Below are 18657 nucleotides of genomic sequence, written 5' to 3'. Positions count from 1 at the left end.
TAAACCTAATTTATAGGACTAAAAATATAATTTTTTCTATCCTTAAACAAAGGTAAACAATACTACTGTGCCCACCAAGTTAAGAAGCCTTGACTCTTTAGTACCAAACCCATTAATTATAATTGCAACGTCTAATCCAAAAGACTCAATTATTCAATACGGGCCAAAATCTTAAGATGATCGACAGCTTATTATTCACATAATTTGCTAACTTATGTTGCTCCAATTTATGGATTATTCTCATAATATATTTATCTAATTTGTACAAATCTTTTTTTTCTAATTTTGTTGTTTGTCCAAATTCTTTCAAGTCTTAGGACATTAAATTTATTTTGAAAAAGTTTGAAATATTTAGAAAATTTGATGGCATGCTCTACAACAAAATAATATGTGAGAATAACACTGAAAAAGACACCAATTATAACATCTTGATGGTTAAGCTAGTGAGGTCGTATAGGAGATAATATGAACTCAAAAGAATAGTCATACTTAAGAGTATGAATGACTAGTATTTTATAAAAATGTACCAGAATCGTATGATTACAAGTGAACTATACATTGGGATTAAGAAGATTGCTCAAATTCCATCACAGTTGGGCTGGTCAGAACCTCAAATACCTATGGGCCTCTAGTGGCCTATATATCTCTACATCTTTGATGGTGGGCCGATATATAATTATACCCACAGAGCTGATTAGGCCCATCAAATGATTGATCACTTATTAAAACGTGCTAGCAAAAGGGTGCACGTAAATCCAATTTCGTACGTGAGGGTCCATCTTGTAAGCCTGTCCCCAGTAGTCCAATGCAAGATGAGCCACTCAATCTTGAACTCAATCAATCACAGACTTACAGTTATTTCAGTTGCTCTAGCAATCATAGGAGTGCAAATTGAATTTATTTCAATTCAACTAATGATATCATATATTTTTTTATACGATTTAATTATATAATTTAAAAAAAAAGTGATTAATCACATAACAAATATCACAGTAATTAATTTGATTCGATTAAATTTATTTTTATTTTATCATTTATAATAATACATAAATTGGTAAAATTTACAAAAGGAATACTTGCTCCGAGTATAATATATAAACAATGATTTTATTTATTTTTAAAAATATTAGAATTAATTTTATTTCAAACGATATAGTTAGTAGGGCATGAATTTCATGTGAGGCTGAAAATAGGAGATGAAATATGTGGCTATACGGATCCGTACCCGGAATACCACTTGAAATTCGAGTGGTTCGGAAATGGGCTCAATGATTACGGGTTTGATGTCATGAGCCTTTAAAGTAAGTTTGTTTAGGGCCTCCAATTCAATGAACTTTTTTCCGGGTAGGGCAGGCCCATTAAAAAACGGGTCGTACAATTCAATTTCAATCATTTTGATGGACACCGCTTGTCCTCCAACGTCCATTCACCAGGTACGTATTAATAATTATTTGATTGGCAACATGACACTTAAGCTTCCACCGAAATCCTTACGACCACGATGTCGGAAGCTACACTCACCTAAGACCACATCATGAAAACCATGATTCTAGATTTTTGGATATTAACGCTCTTCAAATTCTTAATTTAAAATTATTTTGTTAAAATTATCTTGTCAAATTTAAATCAATCAATTCAAATATAATTTGAATGAATTTCAAATCGTTGGTGTTACGATTGATTAGCGTACTTAATATGATATGAGTTTTTTTTTTTTTTTAAAATTTTTTGCCAAATTACAAATCGAGTCGAATGAGCTTCTATCAATCAAGTTGAATCGAGTATTGAATATTTTAAATTATTTTTCAACTCTAATTCAATTTCAATTATGAAATGAATAATAAAAATTATACATTATCTAAATTAATGGAGGAGTTCCAACTTCCAAGTGAATGATGAGAAGTAGGGCAACTATGAATTTTGCTAAACGTTGGGCTGACTACAACCTCAAATACGGATGGGCCACTTGTGGCCCAGATTTCTCCACATCTTTCGTAGTGAGCCCACATATCAGTAGCTCATCTGGCCCATCAAATGATTGATCACCTGAAATCAATTGTCTTGTGAAAAGGTTCCCCTGATCCAACTCCGTACGTTAGGGTCCATCCGGTAAACATGGTTCCCCCCCCCCCCCCAGTCTAATACAAGATCAACCACTCCATCTTGTACTCAATCAATCACAATTATTTCTGTTCTTTTTTATTAACCGTTGGAATGCAATGATCCATCCAGACAGTTAGGTGAGCCGCAAACATTGTGTGTGTCCCCAACGTTACAACATTTATTTTATGGAATTAATTTAGTAGATTTTGATTGAGTATATATAATTATTTAATTAACATGTGATGTTTTTTTCATAACAAACATTTTTTTTTTGGTTTTAATAAAATGATTGTGAATTTTGTGGGGAAAATTGAACAAATTCACTGACATTTAACTTTTTCTTTTTTCTAGGAAAAAATCAAACCATAATATTGAAAAATTCCAAACAAAATTCCACGTGATTTATATTTAACTTTTGGTACACTTTGCCAAACAAAATTCCATGTAATTTATAGTTTGCTATCTCAAATAATTCAATTGAAAAGTAATCACATGCGTGGCATATTCTATTTTCAAGGACCAAAAATAAAGAAATTTTAACTTATTTATAGAATTTCAATAAGCTCCTTACTCCATTCATAGTAATTATGGTATTAGTAAATATCTTATAAATTTCATGATTTTTTTAAATATTTAAATACCTTAATTTTCAATAAAAAATATTAATTTCTAAAACTCCAATACATGAGTTTATAATTTAAAATAAATAAATAAATAAATGAAGAGTCTTTGAATTGATTGTTGGATGAGAGATTCTTGATTTATAATTAGTAGGGCATCACATTGAATAGTTTGTCTCAGGAAGAAGTAATTATACGGATGACTGATATGAGGCTGCAAATGGGAAATGAATATGTGGTTATACGGATCCGTACCCGGATTGCCACTTGAATTTTATACGACTGGTTCGCAAATGGGCTCAATCATTGCGGGTTTGGAATCACACGCTATTTTCTTTTCCTATGTTTAGTTAGGGCCTCCAATTTAATGAACTTTTCCGGGTAGGGTAGCGTAGGCCCATGATAAAACGGGTCGTAGAATTCAATCATTTTGGTGGTCGGGTGTGCTTCATTATTTGACTGCCAAAACGACGTTTAGCTTGGCGCTTTGCTACTACTTAACTTGGTCATGTAAATTGTCCAAATTCTCCTTCACTCTTTGTTTTTTTCCCCCATCGGTGATAGGTGCAAAAAATGACACGGCTATGTCATTCATGGGTCGGAGTTCAACTTAACTAATAGGGTTTTTGAGAGTTTATAAACTCTTTAAAATTTTTTATAAGATGTTATAAATTGTTGATAATTTTTTTAAAAAAAGAACTTATAAGCTCTCAAAATAAAATATTAGAAACTCGTAAAATCTTTAATCCAAAATAAGAAAGTTGCCAACTTATTTTAAAATATTGACGAATTTATCTAAATTAATTATAAATTTATCATTTCGAGCATCTTATAAACTCCAAAATCTTAGTTTATTGAAACACATCATGATCTTATTTTTAAAATGAGATCTAACATCCTATGAACTCGAGATAGTAGGAAATACACTACCCCAAATTAATTTATGAAAAACCTAGTTACAATCCTAATTTCCTCCATAATAAGATAGAATTAATTAATTGTCCTTTGTAAGCATCTGCAAGGCTTTAATTTGAAACTTACCCACTTTCCCCTATCCCCTCCTCCACCCACAAAAAATAAAAATAAAATAAATTACCTATGGCTGATTATGAATATCCTTAATTCCTTTTGAAATAATGATTTTAATTGCTTTCCGTCAAGAAAATTCGAATGAGGCTTTACTTTTATGCAATTAGGATAAAAATATAAAATATAGTTTATGAGAGATGAGGTCTATTTCCGATCTTTTAGGCAAATACTTTCAGTCTTCATATTAGTTTTAGATTTATCATCTTTATTCAAAATCTTCAAAACTTAGTCCTAATATGTACAAATTCATTGTGACTACTGAATCATTTTTGTAGTGCAAATTCTATAAATAATCACCTTCCATGTTTCGGGTACATCTTGTACTATATATCCTCTAATTATTCTTACCACATTCATTAATATTTTTTCCTACAATTTACTGACTTAGGCATTAGAGAACTATAATCGGGCCCTTTTCAATATAGTTCTGATGGTGACATGTTTTATAAGTTCATTCTTAAGTAATCAAGACGTACCCATTATATTTGGAGTTACAATCACCCCTACTTCCCTTTTTTTCCTATTAAATAAAGTGCTTACTATGGAAGGGATTAGCAAGAGGTCAAAGCACTGGGTCTAGCTCAATTTTCATCGACCTTTTTCTTTTGCTGCATTTCGCTCAAAGGGTTGAATGGAGATAGTGCATCAAGCTGTTCGCAAGGGCCAACTTGATCCTCTTCCCCAGGGATCTCAGATGAGGGATCCTAGGAGAGCCACCGACTCCAACTACTGCCCCATGTATGATCCATCCTACCTCCTCAACGTTCTTGACAGCAGATCTTTGTCTTAGTAAAGTCTTTCAGTGGCATGTTTCGACGGGTACGCTAATCAATAAGATTGATGAAGTAGCAATTAATGCAAAAATAGCCAAATGGAAAACAAGAGTCATGGTTTTTAATCCTCTAAGATATGAACAAATAAACTATACCATTTGTCCCTCTATCAGCTAAGAAATTATAAGAAAATACATCATCAAGGGATTTTAGTTTACCACGAATCAATTGGACTTATTACTACCCCTAAAGCAGGAATGACTTTCATATCATATGTTCAAACGTCCGTTTTTTTAATATCCAACCTCTTTCTTGTTAGGTCCATTAATCGGCTGATTCCCGACCTCGCGTTGGAAGTGACATGGGTCCCGAAATGAGTTACCTTCAATATCTCTGATTAGAGACTTGGCAAGCGTGGCTCAATCTCATGCACATCACATCTCTCAACCTCTCTCTCGAATCAGCGGCTCGAGTTCCCCTTCTTAGCACCCACGGTAGACATAATTGGTACACTAATTTTTTGATTTTTGGGGCATCGACAATTATATACCTGCTAATCCGATGTCCACCCCGCCTCATATTGTGCCGGAATGGTATTTCCTACCGCTTTTTAGTTCTCCGCATCCGCTCGAAGAGACCGGCTATGATATCTCTTTATTTCTTGAAAGCCATTCAGTAAGGGCTTGCCCTCTTTTTGCTTTTGGGAAGGAATTGGGCAGTGAAGACTTCGATTCAATCAACTAGTAGGAGCTTGAAATAAAAACCTCGGTAGCTGTCAAATGGCGTTAGTGCTGAAGTCTTCAAGTAAAGAATCTTGGCTCTCCTAGCTGCACATTCATCGTATATATATATATATATATATATATATATATATAAAATAATATGCCACTCTGTCCTTTCCTTGCATGGGATATCTTTACTAGGGTAATCAAGGGTCAATGTAATTGAGAACCTGTGGTGGGAATATCGTCCTTGTGCTAATCGGTCCAGTCTCTAAAAGAAGGTGCAAAAGAGGCAAGAGTGACTCAAGCAGCACTGACTAAGGGAACTTGGACACGAGTGTTGCATTCACCAAGACATTTCAAAGACCTTTTTTATCAAATTATATTGTTGGGAAATAGTCGGATCTTCCTCTTTCGAAAGCCGTGCTAGGGATAAGAATACTGCTAAGTCATTTTCTGGGTGATCATCCCTTTACGAAAGAACATCTTATTACCATATTTAGCATAAGTGCTGTGAAGAGATAGGTTGAGCAAAGGAAGAAATCGAAATGCTTGATCCTTACCTAGCTCACTTGTGCCATTTTCTTCTTTTTTGTGATTCAACCGCAAAAAGTCGATGTGAGGCACTATTTTGAGATCCGCCAAGATCCTGCTTTCTAGTCTCTCTTTCAACTGAGAATAAAAAGAAATTCCTCTTCCCCCTTTAGCCTATTTCGTTCGAGAAAGCTCCTCTCTGCATATTCTTATTACATGTGTAGTAACGCTTGTCGAGCTGATCGAGCTATTGAATTTTTGCAACACACATCTGCAGCTAGGTCGAGTCTCTTCCTTCATGGGGAAAGTTTAGCTTGAAATCTCTATTCGATCGACTTTCTAGTCCTAAATAGAAATGCACTCACCGGAGATTGGATCGTTTCTGCGGGTTTTTTCATTTAATTTCGCATTGATCAGGGCGGCCTAAATTTCCCAGGTGAAAGAGAGCACTTACTGTCACCGCACCTTCTCAGGTCAATCACAATTTTCGATTATATAGGCATCAACCTAATCTAGCTATGAGTTTAGCTTTGTCAGTGCACTCAGAAACCTGCTCAATAGAGGCTAGGCTAGATCCTCTAGCTTTACACTAAGTCAATCTAGTAGAAGTTAGTTTAAACACTCTAAACAATAAACATTGGTTCGAGGATAAAAAGCCCTTTTGAGAGGTAAGAAATTGGACCCTTGGCCCGAGACCGGGTGAGCATTCAACAATGTCTTTACTAGTTTCATACCTTGGAATTTCATCATTTACTAAAGCAGTGATCTCATTATTGCCTATTCTAGTAAAACCACCCATCAGTGCCATCGTTACCCATTAGTCTATAAGGTGTATTCTCAAAATCCCTATATCCACAGCTGTAGCAATAAGAGCATCAATGTTACACAAAGATTCATTTCTTCAAATTGCTCTCCATTTCTAAGTTCATAGCCTTCGCGGTAGCTTCATCAATATTACCTACCAAATAAAAGGCTTGTTCAGGAAGACCATCTAATTCTCCGGAAAGAATCAGTTGCAATCCTCTAATGGTTTCTGCTAGACCAACATATTTCCCTGGAGAACCGGTAAATACTTCGGCTACAAAAAAGGTTGTGATAAGAAACGCTCAATTTTTTCGCGCTCTTGCTACGGTTAAACGTCTGAAGTTTCTTTTTTGATTACCTTCCTCGCATATGTATAAGACCGAATCCATTCGATTTCTAAAGGGATAGGAATGAAATTCTTTTAAACCTGAAACTGTTGTCCTTTCGTCGACTATTAGACCTGCTGCAATCCATCTGGCTCGACTTGACTTCATGATCGAGAGATTGATGGACCTAAGCTAAACAACTAAGATTGAAATCAAAATACTTTGAGAAACCCTGGGATTGTTGGCTCTTAGTCGTCAAGAGGACTTAGTCGAAGTCTTCCTTGGAGTCTTCGAAGCCGGCTAAGGCTAAGGGGACAATGCCTTTTTTTTTCCTTGAGACTCTTTACCGGCTGACCCGCAGTAATCTCTTTTTCTTTTAATCAACTCAGACTAATGTAAGTGAAAGCGGGGGAATATGCCTTGTGACTCAGTCCTCTAGTAATTGCCTTCTTTTTTGAATCGCATTACCGATATCTAATTAGATTGTACAACTCTTTTCTTTAAGCTCTTTAATGAATTGTACTATATCTGTCTAAGCGAGGTAATCTTTCTCCTTTTGGATGCGCATCCCCGTAGTGCAAACCCGACCTTTGAAACACTTTGGTAGTGCTCCTGGATCAGAATTCCAAATAATGAATCATAGCACATGGAGCCATCTCCTTGTCTTCTCAGGCATTCACTATAAGGCTAAAGGAAAGCCAAAGAAGTCGGTCCTTTAGGCGGGATGTAATGAATCCATTGTATAGTATAGTAAGCCCATCTCTAGATCACTATTTTTCTCGGTGAAGAATATTCATTTCTTTTCAATTTTGGTCACATAGGCTTGAACCACTCATGCAAAACATACTTTTCTATTCTACGATCACTATAAAAATACTTTGTTCTATTTTTTAAACAACATACCGACGTGTGTGTGTATATATATGTTCCCACACAAATAAGAGTAAAAATTTAAAAAATGATGTTAAAAAATAAATATGAATTGAGATATATAGTCCATTTCCCTACTATAGCTAAAGAAACAAAGGAATGAGTGGTTATACTTTGTGTTTGGTCCTATTGAATTCTCACATGCCAATTAGCGTGTTCTCCTCCACCTTATTCTTATTATTGGAGCAGGTGAGAGGTAACCTTCTATGTCAGTGCTCCATCTCAATACCAATATCTGCAGTGTCCTCTGCAGCTGCTCATCGACCCTCCCCTCCCCTCATACATCCTACTTTTTTCTATCACTGCTTTCATCTCACACCATCCACAACTACTTTAAACTATATTTTCTTTTATATCCTGTAATTTTAAAACGATAATAAATTTACAGTTGCATTTAGCTAAAAAGATTGAACATTTCAGTCATTTGAATAATTAAACAAGTGTAAACTCATGATTGGATAAAATAAAATAGGGTTAATTACATTTAAACCCTCTTTGAAATGCAAAGTTATACGCCCCCCAAAAAAAATCCAATTACACTTTCACTCTCTTCGAAAATTCACTATTTATAACTGGCCCCACTTCGTTAAGATTTTGACAAAAAATACTCACGTTAAACCAAAAAAATTAAATTATTTTTTAATTTATACCACATTTAACGTTCCCATTTAATAATTTGTATTTATAAAGGAAAAGTTGTGATGGAATTAACTCATTCCATATATAAATATTATATTTATCTCTTTATAAATACAAAAATATAAATAAGAATGTTAAATGAAAGACAAAATTATAAATTTTTGTAATTTCTTTTGTTTTTTGCTTATATCACCATTTTCCGTTCAAATCCTAACGGATGGAGATTAGATGTAAATAGAGAATTTTTGGAAGGGGTGTAAATATAACTTTGAATTTTTTTTAAAAAAATATAATTTTATATTTTTAGAAGAAGTTTATCATTAAGTGTAATTAACCCAATAAAATAATCAGCACGGAAGAGCTAGCTCTATTAATACTTTATTAAGATTGAAATGTGATTATTAAAGCAGTTACGTTGTAATTAAATGAGTATTAATCAAGTCAACTGCAAATCAAACTCTATTCTTAACATTATTATGATCATTATTTATTGATTAATATATAGAGTTAAAATTTTGCAATATTTATTTATTAATATATAGTTGATGGTTAATTGAAATGTGCTTTTAGCAATAAAAAATTAAAGTTGAGTCTCAAGCAATTAATATGGTTGGTTGTTCAACTTTATTTATTTGATCGATTGAGACTGTTTCTTTCTTCATATAATCAATAGTGTCCCTAAAAAATTCAACTTCACCAATTTTGGTGTTCCACAAAAGATGTTTGGACTTTTGTTTTTCATGTCTTCTCCAACCTACTATAAATTAATGTAAATTTTCATTTAAATATGATTATAAAAATAATTTTAATATTTTTTTAATGAATGTATTGAAATACCCCTCAAACTTTCTCAACTTTTGACACTTTTATGTCTTTCCCATGATTCATATCTAACTTATCAATAAAATTATTAATTATTTTATAATTTTTAAATACTTTTTTTCACATACGTCGAGCATGCTGTTTACTGCTAGTTTCTTTAAAATAAAATAATAAGAATAGTAATTTTAATATTTTTTAAAATAATCTCATAATTATATTTTATTTCCACACCTACTGCTCCATATTTTCTCTTAACTTATTTCTCTATATTTCTTTTTATCACAAACTTTTATTTCTCATTTTATTAATTATATATATATATATATATATATATTAATGGGGATTGCATTCAAGAACGTCTAAAAATTATAAATATTTATGCTAAAAATCGGTAATCAAGGAGCAAACTATTGTTTCTATGTGAGTTTTTTCTTTTTTAAGTGAAGCAATAAATTATTATTTATTGATTAAATCGATCACATTATTAATATCGAATATTTATATCTAATAATTTATAATTATAATAATTATATATTAATTATCAATATCATATAATTATATCAAATCAACAATTATTATTAAAATAAAATGGTATGAAATTTAAAAAAATAATTTTAAAATCATAAGAACTGAAATTGGTGAAAGGAAGTAGGCGCGGTTAACCTATATTTGTGAGTCTAATACGGACGAACATGGAAAAATAGCACCTACTGAAGAACCTGAATCTCTATCATAAAAAATTCTTCTCGAAAAAACATACAACCTAACCCTTCCCCTTCCTTGCACGCGACACGTGTGCACATTCACACGTCATCAGGCGGCAAAAAAGTAAGAAACCCCAACGCCCACTACAACCCATAGGACACGTGGCAAGTTTTAATGATTGAAGCAAATGGGGGTGAGAGGGGACACGCGGCCGCATCTCAGCGGGACGCGATGGGGCTATTAAAGCATTTGGGAGGCGGGAAATTCTTCCGTTCTTCCAGAAACTTCCTGTAACTCCTGGCGGAGAATCGCTGAAAGTTCTAGCGGCTCACGATTCGACAAGTGGATGTGTAGGCCACGTGATCATCCGACGTGGAGCCCGTGCCTGCCCGCAAATTGATACGCCTCCTTTTTATTGCTTTAGGGTACTTTCCACTCCACAACCAAAAAACCGCAACTCAACTTCTTTTGGACTGTTGCTCCAAGAAAAAAAAGCAGGTGCGAGGAGAATTTGATTTTTCTTTTTCGAATTTAATATTTTCGGGTGGGGGAGGAAAGGATTTCATTTGCGGGAAATCTATTAGGAATGAATGTCGATGGGGAAGGAGGTCAAGAAGGTGTGAAAATGGAGGAGAAATTGGTGTTTATGTGGGGGTATTTGCCGGGGGCCTTGCCGCAGAGGACCCCTATTTTGTCTCCGGTGGTGGTGCGGCTGCCTCAAGGAGGAACTTCCTGGAAGGATGTTTGTGGTGGTGGATGTGGTTTTGCTATGGCTATTTCAGGTAATTTGAGCTTGTTTCCTGTTTTTTCCCCCCTGCGTTTTGCACAATTTCGCGTTTCCTCGAAACTTGTGGTTGGATAACTTCGGCATTGGATTTTCCCGAGAAATTAATGATTTAGACTTTGCATATTTTTGGTGGCGTCGGAAGCATTTGTTTTTTCGCTGGCCAAGTTGCAGCTTCTGTTTGAAACTTCTACTTGAACTCTCAATAGCTCCAAGGAACTTCTTTTCATTTTGTTTCGATACATATATAATTAACTTTCTCCTCTGTTACCCAGGGTTCTTCTCTTTCTCTCTTTTGGTGTGTGTGTTTGAGCGAGTGCTGGAACTTATTCATTGCCAAGTGCTAAAAACTTGCATATTGTGCAATTACTTCAAGATTTCTACTCCAGTACTGGGTAGCACTTCGCTTTATGTTACATCTTATCTCCACAAAGGGCAGCGTGCAGTGAATAAATAGTTGGATTTTCCCTGTTGCTTCAGGAAGCTGGGGCTGCGATTCAATTTTCAATTTGTTTTTATCATATAAGAATGTGGCAATGTGTTTGACCAATGTTTAATTTTGGAAACAAAGAAATTCATCACTCAAGAAGACAATTATTGAATTTTGTAATGGCATTCTCAGATATTTATCTTGCTGAGACAAGTTAATTATGGGCCTAATTTAGACTGCAAAGGGAACATCGAAAGAATTGAGTTACATATGTTTATCCAGGATTTCACTTAAATATAATTTACTGCAACTAGCCAGACCCTTATACTTGTTTCAGCACTCATAAGTTTCTACATTGCTATTATCAGACTCTGGGAAGCTCATTACATGGGGATCCACGGATGACTTAGGTCAAAGCTATGTGACATCCGGGAAACATGGGGTAATAGAATGTGGCATGATATTATGATTTATGAACTTCCCTTTGCTTTGATTTGCTATAACCTACTTTTTTCACTGATATTGTTAAGGAAATGCCAGAGCCTTTTCCACTCCCCACTGAGGCCGTAATAGTGAAAGCTGCTGCTGGTTGGGCGCACTGTGCTGCTGTAACAGGTACTCCTGATCTGATATTCATTTAGCAGATAGATATTAGCTTTTAGTTTCTACTTCAGTTGGACACCCTTGGGACGACTAGTTTACTTTGGTTCTCCTTCTCTTCATCACCAAAAATAGGCACGTACAAAGCATACCTCCAGCTTAAGCGATTCGAAGTCTAGTTGACCGGCCTCCTAGAATATAATGTCTGATATAAGCTTCTTCTTTTTGGATAACAAATTCAACAATTCAACAATTCAAGTTGAAATATTGATATGTTCCTCCTGATGAAGGAAAGCCGGGGCCTCATTATGAGGTTCCAACACAGCTTTCCGTATATACATGACCTGCTAATGTCATAATCTTCTTGTCATATGTTTCTGTTACATGAACCAACTTGCTTCAATTGTTAAATGCAGCGGATGGTGAAGTTTACACATGGGGATGGAAAGAATGTGTTCCTTCAGGAAAGGTATTTGGGGACCCTTCCACAGGGGCAAGCACAGAGAAGGATGCCCTTGAGAAGCAAAGCTTACTGTTGACTGAGCAAGGTATTGCTGTCTGGTCTCAGAGCCAGTGATATAAAATGCCTCATATTCAAGTTACAAGGACTAATATGTCGAAGAGTGACTCCATTACAGTGAGCCCTCGTTCGCATGGATCAAGATCCAGTGGTGGGTCATTATCTGGTGGTGATAGTAGAGGGAGTGATGAAACTACTAAGCGGAGACGGGTGTCACCAGGTAAATTGGCAGCAGAAAGCTCATCATCTGTTGATGAAACACTCTCAGCATTCCCTTGTCTGGTAACACTTAACCCAGGGGTAAGGATTGCCTCGGTTGCTGCTGGCGGCCGGCACACATTAGCATTGTCAGGTAATTCATTGGATTGTTTTGTTTAATTGCAATATGGTGCTTCATGAGCAGCAGAGCTGCTATCTTTTATTCTTTTGCCAAAGTTACAGATGTAGGACAGGTGTGGGGTTGGGGCTATGGAGGTGAAGGACAGCTGGGTCTTGGGTCACGGATCAGAATGGTGTCTTCTCCTCATCCTGTACCCTGCATCGACTCCTCCTTCAACAAGGATCGCTCTATGGGCCTTTCACGTGGAAGCATGGGTTCAGAAGGTCAGAGCTTTAGAGTTCCTGGAAATTACATCAAAGCTATTGCATGTGGTGGTCGACATAGTGCAGCAATTACAGGTTAGCTTATTACTATTTATGCAACCAGGTCAATGTGATTAGTGGTGCACTTTTTCCTCTTCATTAGCTAGTATAGTAGTATGTAAAATCCAGTGTCTGCTTTTACATTCTATTTGTTAATTATGTAATGCACTTCTGGGAATCCCTAACTTTAGAATAAGATGTTCAATTTGCCAATGGTTATTTTGATGTATATTTTTTGCACAGATGCTGGGGCACTACTGACCTTTGGCTGGGGATTGTATGGACAGGTGAGCATCTCTGTGTGCTTAAATTCTTGTGTGGTTTTTACTTGATCTTATGGCTTTATACTTTCTATGTTTACATTTATGGTAATTGGGGTAATACCTGAAGGTCAAAACATGAATTAACACTAAAATTATGTCAGATACAAATTTAAGGAATGAAGGAATGAAATGCATCAGTTTCTTAAAAAAGATACCTCTTTTCACAGGTCTTCCACAAAGTTAGAAGGTTACATAACCCTCTTAGAATCTCTTTAAACGCGTGAATGTCTCTTGAAATTTTATCATTATTATGCCATCCTATCATGTTATCTATAGGTTCTATAAACTGAGATAAGAGCTAATAAGATAACTTAGAATTAGTGATGCTTCTGTCATCAATTTTAGGTTGGCCTTCTAGTTCAATGAGATATTTATTTCTCGAAACTAGATTGTTGATGCTATTATAGATTGTTTATATCGATCAGGCATCCTTTATACTCTTCTCACTTGTATTAGGTTCTTTGTGCATTCCTTTGCTTTCATTTGTTGTTGGACATACTTTCCTAGGCTCTAAGGCTTTGTTTAGTTATTTCTGAAACCTTTTCGTGTTTCCAGATACTGCAAAGGTGAAATGTGTTTTTTTTACCTTATCTAAGAGAATTACCCTTAAAATGCTTTACGAATACATACTACTGGTTTTTATCCTTCTCTTAAACCCCTTCCCTCCCATTTGGAAATTATGGTACATCTAAGTGATCATTTTTCAACTCTGCTAAATCGAATATATTTTCCATTGTGGTACTATAACAACAATCTTTCATATCAACTATTCAAACACATTTTTATTTTAATTTCATGTTTTCTATTATGGAACTGTGGATTACTTGTGGTGGTTTTTGTATCTGCTCTCATTTAGTTTCTTTGACTTAATTGATTGGGCAAGCACTAACAGAAAAAGTTTCTATTATGTCTCTCTCTTTCTTATGTGATGCAGTGTGGTCAAGGAAGTACAGACGATGAGCTAAGTCCAACTTGTGTATCTTCCTTACTTGGCATCAGGATAGAAGGTGTAGCAGCAGGACTTTGGCATACTATCTGCATTTCTGCTGATGGCGATGTTTATGCTTTTGGGGGAAATCAGTTTGGTCAACTAGGAACTGGTGCCGATCACGCTGAGGTATATCCACAAGTTATCTTTGTATTATTGCAGAACTTCAGTATAGATAGACCATGTCAACAACTGTAACTGAAGTCCTAGGTGCATCACTGACGAAAGGGTTTCTGGATATTTCTTCGGAAATATGATATATGCTGTAGAAAATGGAACTTTTTTTTTCTTAGCTTCTTTTTGTTTTCATTTGAAATCACAAATCTGGTTCGATGGCTTGAATTTTGTTCTGCTCTTCTTTCTGTCCGATATAGGTTTAGATTTGATTTTCAACATGGTTAACCTTATCTTCTTGGTCAACTGCTATCAGACTTTGCCTCGGCTTCTTGATGCTCCAAGTCTGGAAAATGTACATGCAAAAGTTGTATCATGTGGAGCTCGTCACACTGCAGTTGTCACAGGTGTGTCAATCGTTTGGATGAATTGGTATTCTTCTGTAAACTTTCTGATAGTTTGCCGTGGAGCATTATTTCAATTGTTTTGAGGAATGGAAGTCTCAGGATTTTCTGTAGAAGTTAATAGCTGTACGGCATTGTAGCAGCAATATAAGAAATAGGTGAAGAATGTCGTGCCTCTGTTACTACCTATAAATTATAATTGCTAGAAGTTTTATAGATTTCTTGTGGAACTAAATCGATTTCTTCCTTTCTTCAAGGCAACATGAGTCTGTAAATTGCGTGTGTGAGGAATATTACTAGTATAAATTACATCTGATCGACCAGGATAATGCTCCAACCAACTAACTGGAACTCATTCTCTTTTAATAGATTTTTCTTTTTAACCATTTGTTTTGCTTGATTACTTTTAGGCCAGCCAAGCAAACATATTGTTGATCATACTATGATATTATAGTAGAAAAATGTTCATCTCATTATGAAACACGTGCACAGAAATTGATGCCATTTGAGTAAGACGATAGAAGAATACGAAGGAAAGGGTGAAAGCGCTTGAAATTAATTGGTGTTAGATCAAAATGAGTTAAATGTTACTTCTCTATTAGTAGCTTTTGCTTATTTTTCACTGCATAGATTAGGTCCAGTTCTATTGACTCCACATTGACTAATTGCCCCTCCTTTCCCTGTTTGAAGAGGATGGAAATACATTTTGCTGGGGATGGAACAAGTATGGTCAGGTATACTGTGTATGCTCAATCTTTTGGCACATAGGATGTGAATGTGTTTGTGTTGGTAGCAAGTTGTACGATTGGGAACTAAAATGTTAATTTTTTGTGTGGCTATACATCTTAATTGATCATGACTTGTTTTCTATGAGACAGCTGGGGTTGGGTGACGTGATTGATAGGAACATCCCTTCTCAAGTTCCAATAGATGGATGCGTAGCAAGAAATGTGGCATGTGGCTGGTGGCACACTCTTCTGCTGGCAGAGTCACCCACTTGAAAGTACATGCACTCTGATCGCTTGGGCACAATTTTGTTAGGTTAGAGGTGACTGTGCTATCAACATTAACATATGTCTGTTATATGTATATGTAACTACAGTAGCACGTGTGCATATACATATATGTTCATGTAGTCATTCTTTAGTGGTGGAGGCTATTGCAACTGGTTATCTGTAAACAAGTTGGGGTTGCTAAATTCATCTGGCGTGGCGGCAATTGTAGTACTGCAACGTGTATTGTATATACCTATTGATGATTGTTGAGCTCTCTGATATAATAATGTTCTGTGGTGTTGAAGATTCATCTTCAGGTTTCGTCTTACTGCTATGTAGTTACAGCTTGCTTTCGTTGATGGTATGAAACATTTGTAAATGTGGGAAGTCTTTCAGCATTTTTGTAGTATTTCTGGTCTTGTTACTTAAAGACTGGTGAAGATAAATAAAGATTGTATATCGAGTTCTTAAGGAAATTATAGTTATCTAGACGTTGAAGTGTTTTTCATTTTTTTTAATGTATTTCTCGTATTTTAGTTTGCAATAGTGTATAGATAGAGGGTTAGATGCACTTGGGCGTTTGGTTTTATTTTCAAAAGTTTATTTTCAATTTGATACGATCTCAAATTTTGAAAACTTGTTTGTTTAGTCTGATTCATTGAAAAATGCTAATTTCCATTAGAAATTTGCAGCTTAATTTATTAAAAATATACTTTTTAAACCATCGTTTTAAACCTTATTATTGTGTAGGAAAAGAGGACATGATATGATATATAGTGAGTTCATATTGACTTTTTAAAAAATAAAAATAATATTATATTATATATTTAAAGTGCAATATTGCAAAATATATATATATATATAACAAATCAAATCTAAACACATTATGATTTCGCACATTTGTAAATCTAAGTTGAAAACATATAATCCAGATATATCTTATTTTTTGCACAAAAATAAATAAAGTGTTTTCATTTCTGAAAATTAGAAGTAAAAATAAAAACAAAACCAGCAAGAGTTGCACTTAGAATTTGGTGGTGTTTCTACCACAGGCACAACGTTGAATACACCAGAAAGAAACAGTATAAAAATTCAATCCCGAAAGAGGGTTAAGAAACAAAAATCAATTGTATGTCGACAAATTCCATAAGTTAGAGGATCATTAATGAGGTGGGAATTTCTATGGATAAAAATATATTTTCTATCTATTCTGATCATGGTACATCCAGTAATGAAGTTTTCGGATTCGGAGATCACTTGCACTAATTGTGTTATTCTTTTCTTTCTTTTTTCTTTTTAATTAAATATACTTACATTTTATACGCAAGATTTGACTTATTTATTCAGAAGTTTTTCCATTTGAGTTTGGTGAACTGGAGAAGCAACATCATCAGTTCCTAAGAGTAGATAGGAGATATAAAATATGCAATCCATCTCTTTTAGTATTATTTATTTATTAATATGGTGTCATTGTTGACATCAACTGACATAAATTTATTCCAAAGAGGAAGACTTTTGGGGTCAATGTCTGTTTGGTCAATCCCCACTTTATTTACACTAAAATACCCCATTTTCAAAGAGATGTGATTTATGAAAACTACAAGTTGGTAGTACAAATCTTTGAAACCCATACAAATGTCGGATAAGATTTTACTTTTAGTCCTATGACTATAAGGATATTACATTTTTAGTTTTTTTTTTTAAAAAAAATCATATTTAATATGTTAAATATTTATATACTAAAGTTAACACATTCTTGTAAGTACGCAGAGAATATAATCTATCCTGTACTTAAATACAAATAGCATATTTTGTCCTAAGTTGGTTCCATGATTGAATATTTTGATAAAAAGAAAAAAGCATGTGTTTTCACATGCATTTTTCTTAAACTTAAGAATGATGATGAAACCCTAATCATGTTTTATTATTTCACCACCAGACAAAATTTCTGAATCGTAAAAATCCTTCCCTTTCTTTAAATCCTAATTTCTTCTTAGCAATCGTTAAGATGCCCTAATTCTTTTGAAACAAGCATCTATCTTATTATCCATATCTCACCTATCTCAACTCTAATCTTCTGCTAGAATGACTTAGTACTAAACGTGTTCACCTTAGAATTAATGTGTAATTAAATACATGACTAAATTTGCTCACTATGTAGTTACAACACCAAAACATGTTAAATTCAATATCTTTAACAATTTTTTTAAATGAATAAAAATACAATACCATAAGCATAATTAGAGGAATAAAAATAAAATATCCCCAATAGTGGTGTGATTCACTCACCTGTCTTTTCTTAAATTTCTAGATGTATTCACAAAATTGATCCAATGTATATGAGTGGGGAGTTGGCATCAAACTGTTAATCATCATTCATACTCAACAACTATTATATATAAAGCCCCATTTCTCACTATTCCTTCTTTTCTGACCATCTACTATCAACCAATAATCAACTACACCACTACTTTTTACCCCAATTTTCTTCATAATTGATGTTTTGGATTCAAAACTCATTCCACATGTATGTGAATATATATACTTGTATTCATTTAAAAAGAAAAAATAAAAAAAAGCATGAGTTCAAATCATTCGATACTTGAATTAGTGAGACCAGAGATTAAAAAAACAGAACAAAAAGAAATTTTTGAATTTTTCTTATATCCCCCACAAATAATTGTCATTATGCAATTCGGTTAAGTAGATCTGGGAAAATTGAAACCTTGATCACTAATATTTATAAGGGCCAAGGCCAATTTTGAACTTACACACAGTTTTCGAAGATAA

General features: G+C 34.4%; 1 protein-coding gene across 2 annotated transcripts; it reads left to right on the top strand.

Annotated features, from left to right (window-relative positions):
- Window positions 1-10363: 10363 nt before the first annotated feature.
- On the top strand, window positions 10364-16177 carry LOC105167130 (Regulator of chromosome condensation (RCC1) family protein). Of its 2 annotated transcripts, none has more exons than XM_011086714.3 (11): window positions 10364-10849; window positions 11650-11723; window positions 11812-11896; window positions 12298-12429; window positions 12520-12753; window positions 12837-13079; window positions 13287-13330; window positions 14301-14483; window positions 14785-14875; window positions 15563-15606; window positions 15751-16177. In XM_011086714.3, exons 1-11 carry the CDS (start codon window positions 10654-10656, stop codon window positions 15871-15873), a joined length of 1449 nt encoding a protein of 482 aa, XP_011085016.1. In that variant the 5' UTR covers window positions 10364-10653; the 3' UTR covers window positions 15874-16177. The 2 variants fall into 2 exon arrangements, with proteins under 2 accessions (XP_011085016.1, XP_011085017.1); XM_011086715.3 differs by having other exon boundaries at window positions 10365-10849; window positions 12843-13079.
- Window positions 16178-18657: the final 2480 nt, after the last annotated feature.

Source organism: Sesamum indicum, linkage group LG7, assembly GCF_026168435.1.
Source record: "Sesamum indicum cultivar Baizhima isolate 11 linkage group LG7, ASM2616843v1, whole genome shotgun sequence".
NCBI classification, from domain to species: domain Eukaryota; kingdom Viridiplantae; phylum Streptophyta; class Magnoliopsida; order Lamiales; family Pedaliaceae; genus Sesamum; species Sesamum indicum.
Note: the sequence above shows the minus strand (reverse complement) of the source record. Positions and strands in the feature narration are given on the sequence as shown.

Bases quoted from the DNA above. Each gene is read 5' to 3' on its own strand.
- LOC105167130 (XM_011086714.3), top strand. From the start codon at position 10,654: ATGAATGTCGATGGGGAAGGAGGTCAAGAAGGTGTGAAAATGGAGGAG. The intron at 12,430-12,519 runs GTATTGCTGTCT...ACTCCATTACAG, and splicing joins CTTACTGTTGACTGAGCAAG to TGAGCCCTCGTTCGCATGGA. The intron at 13,080-13,286 runs GTTAGCTTATTA...TTTTTTGCACAG, and splicing joins ACATAGTGCAGCAATTACAG to ATGCTGGGGCACTACTGACC.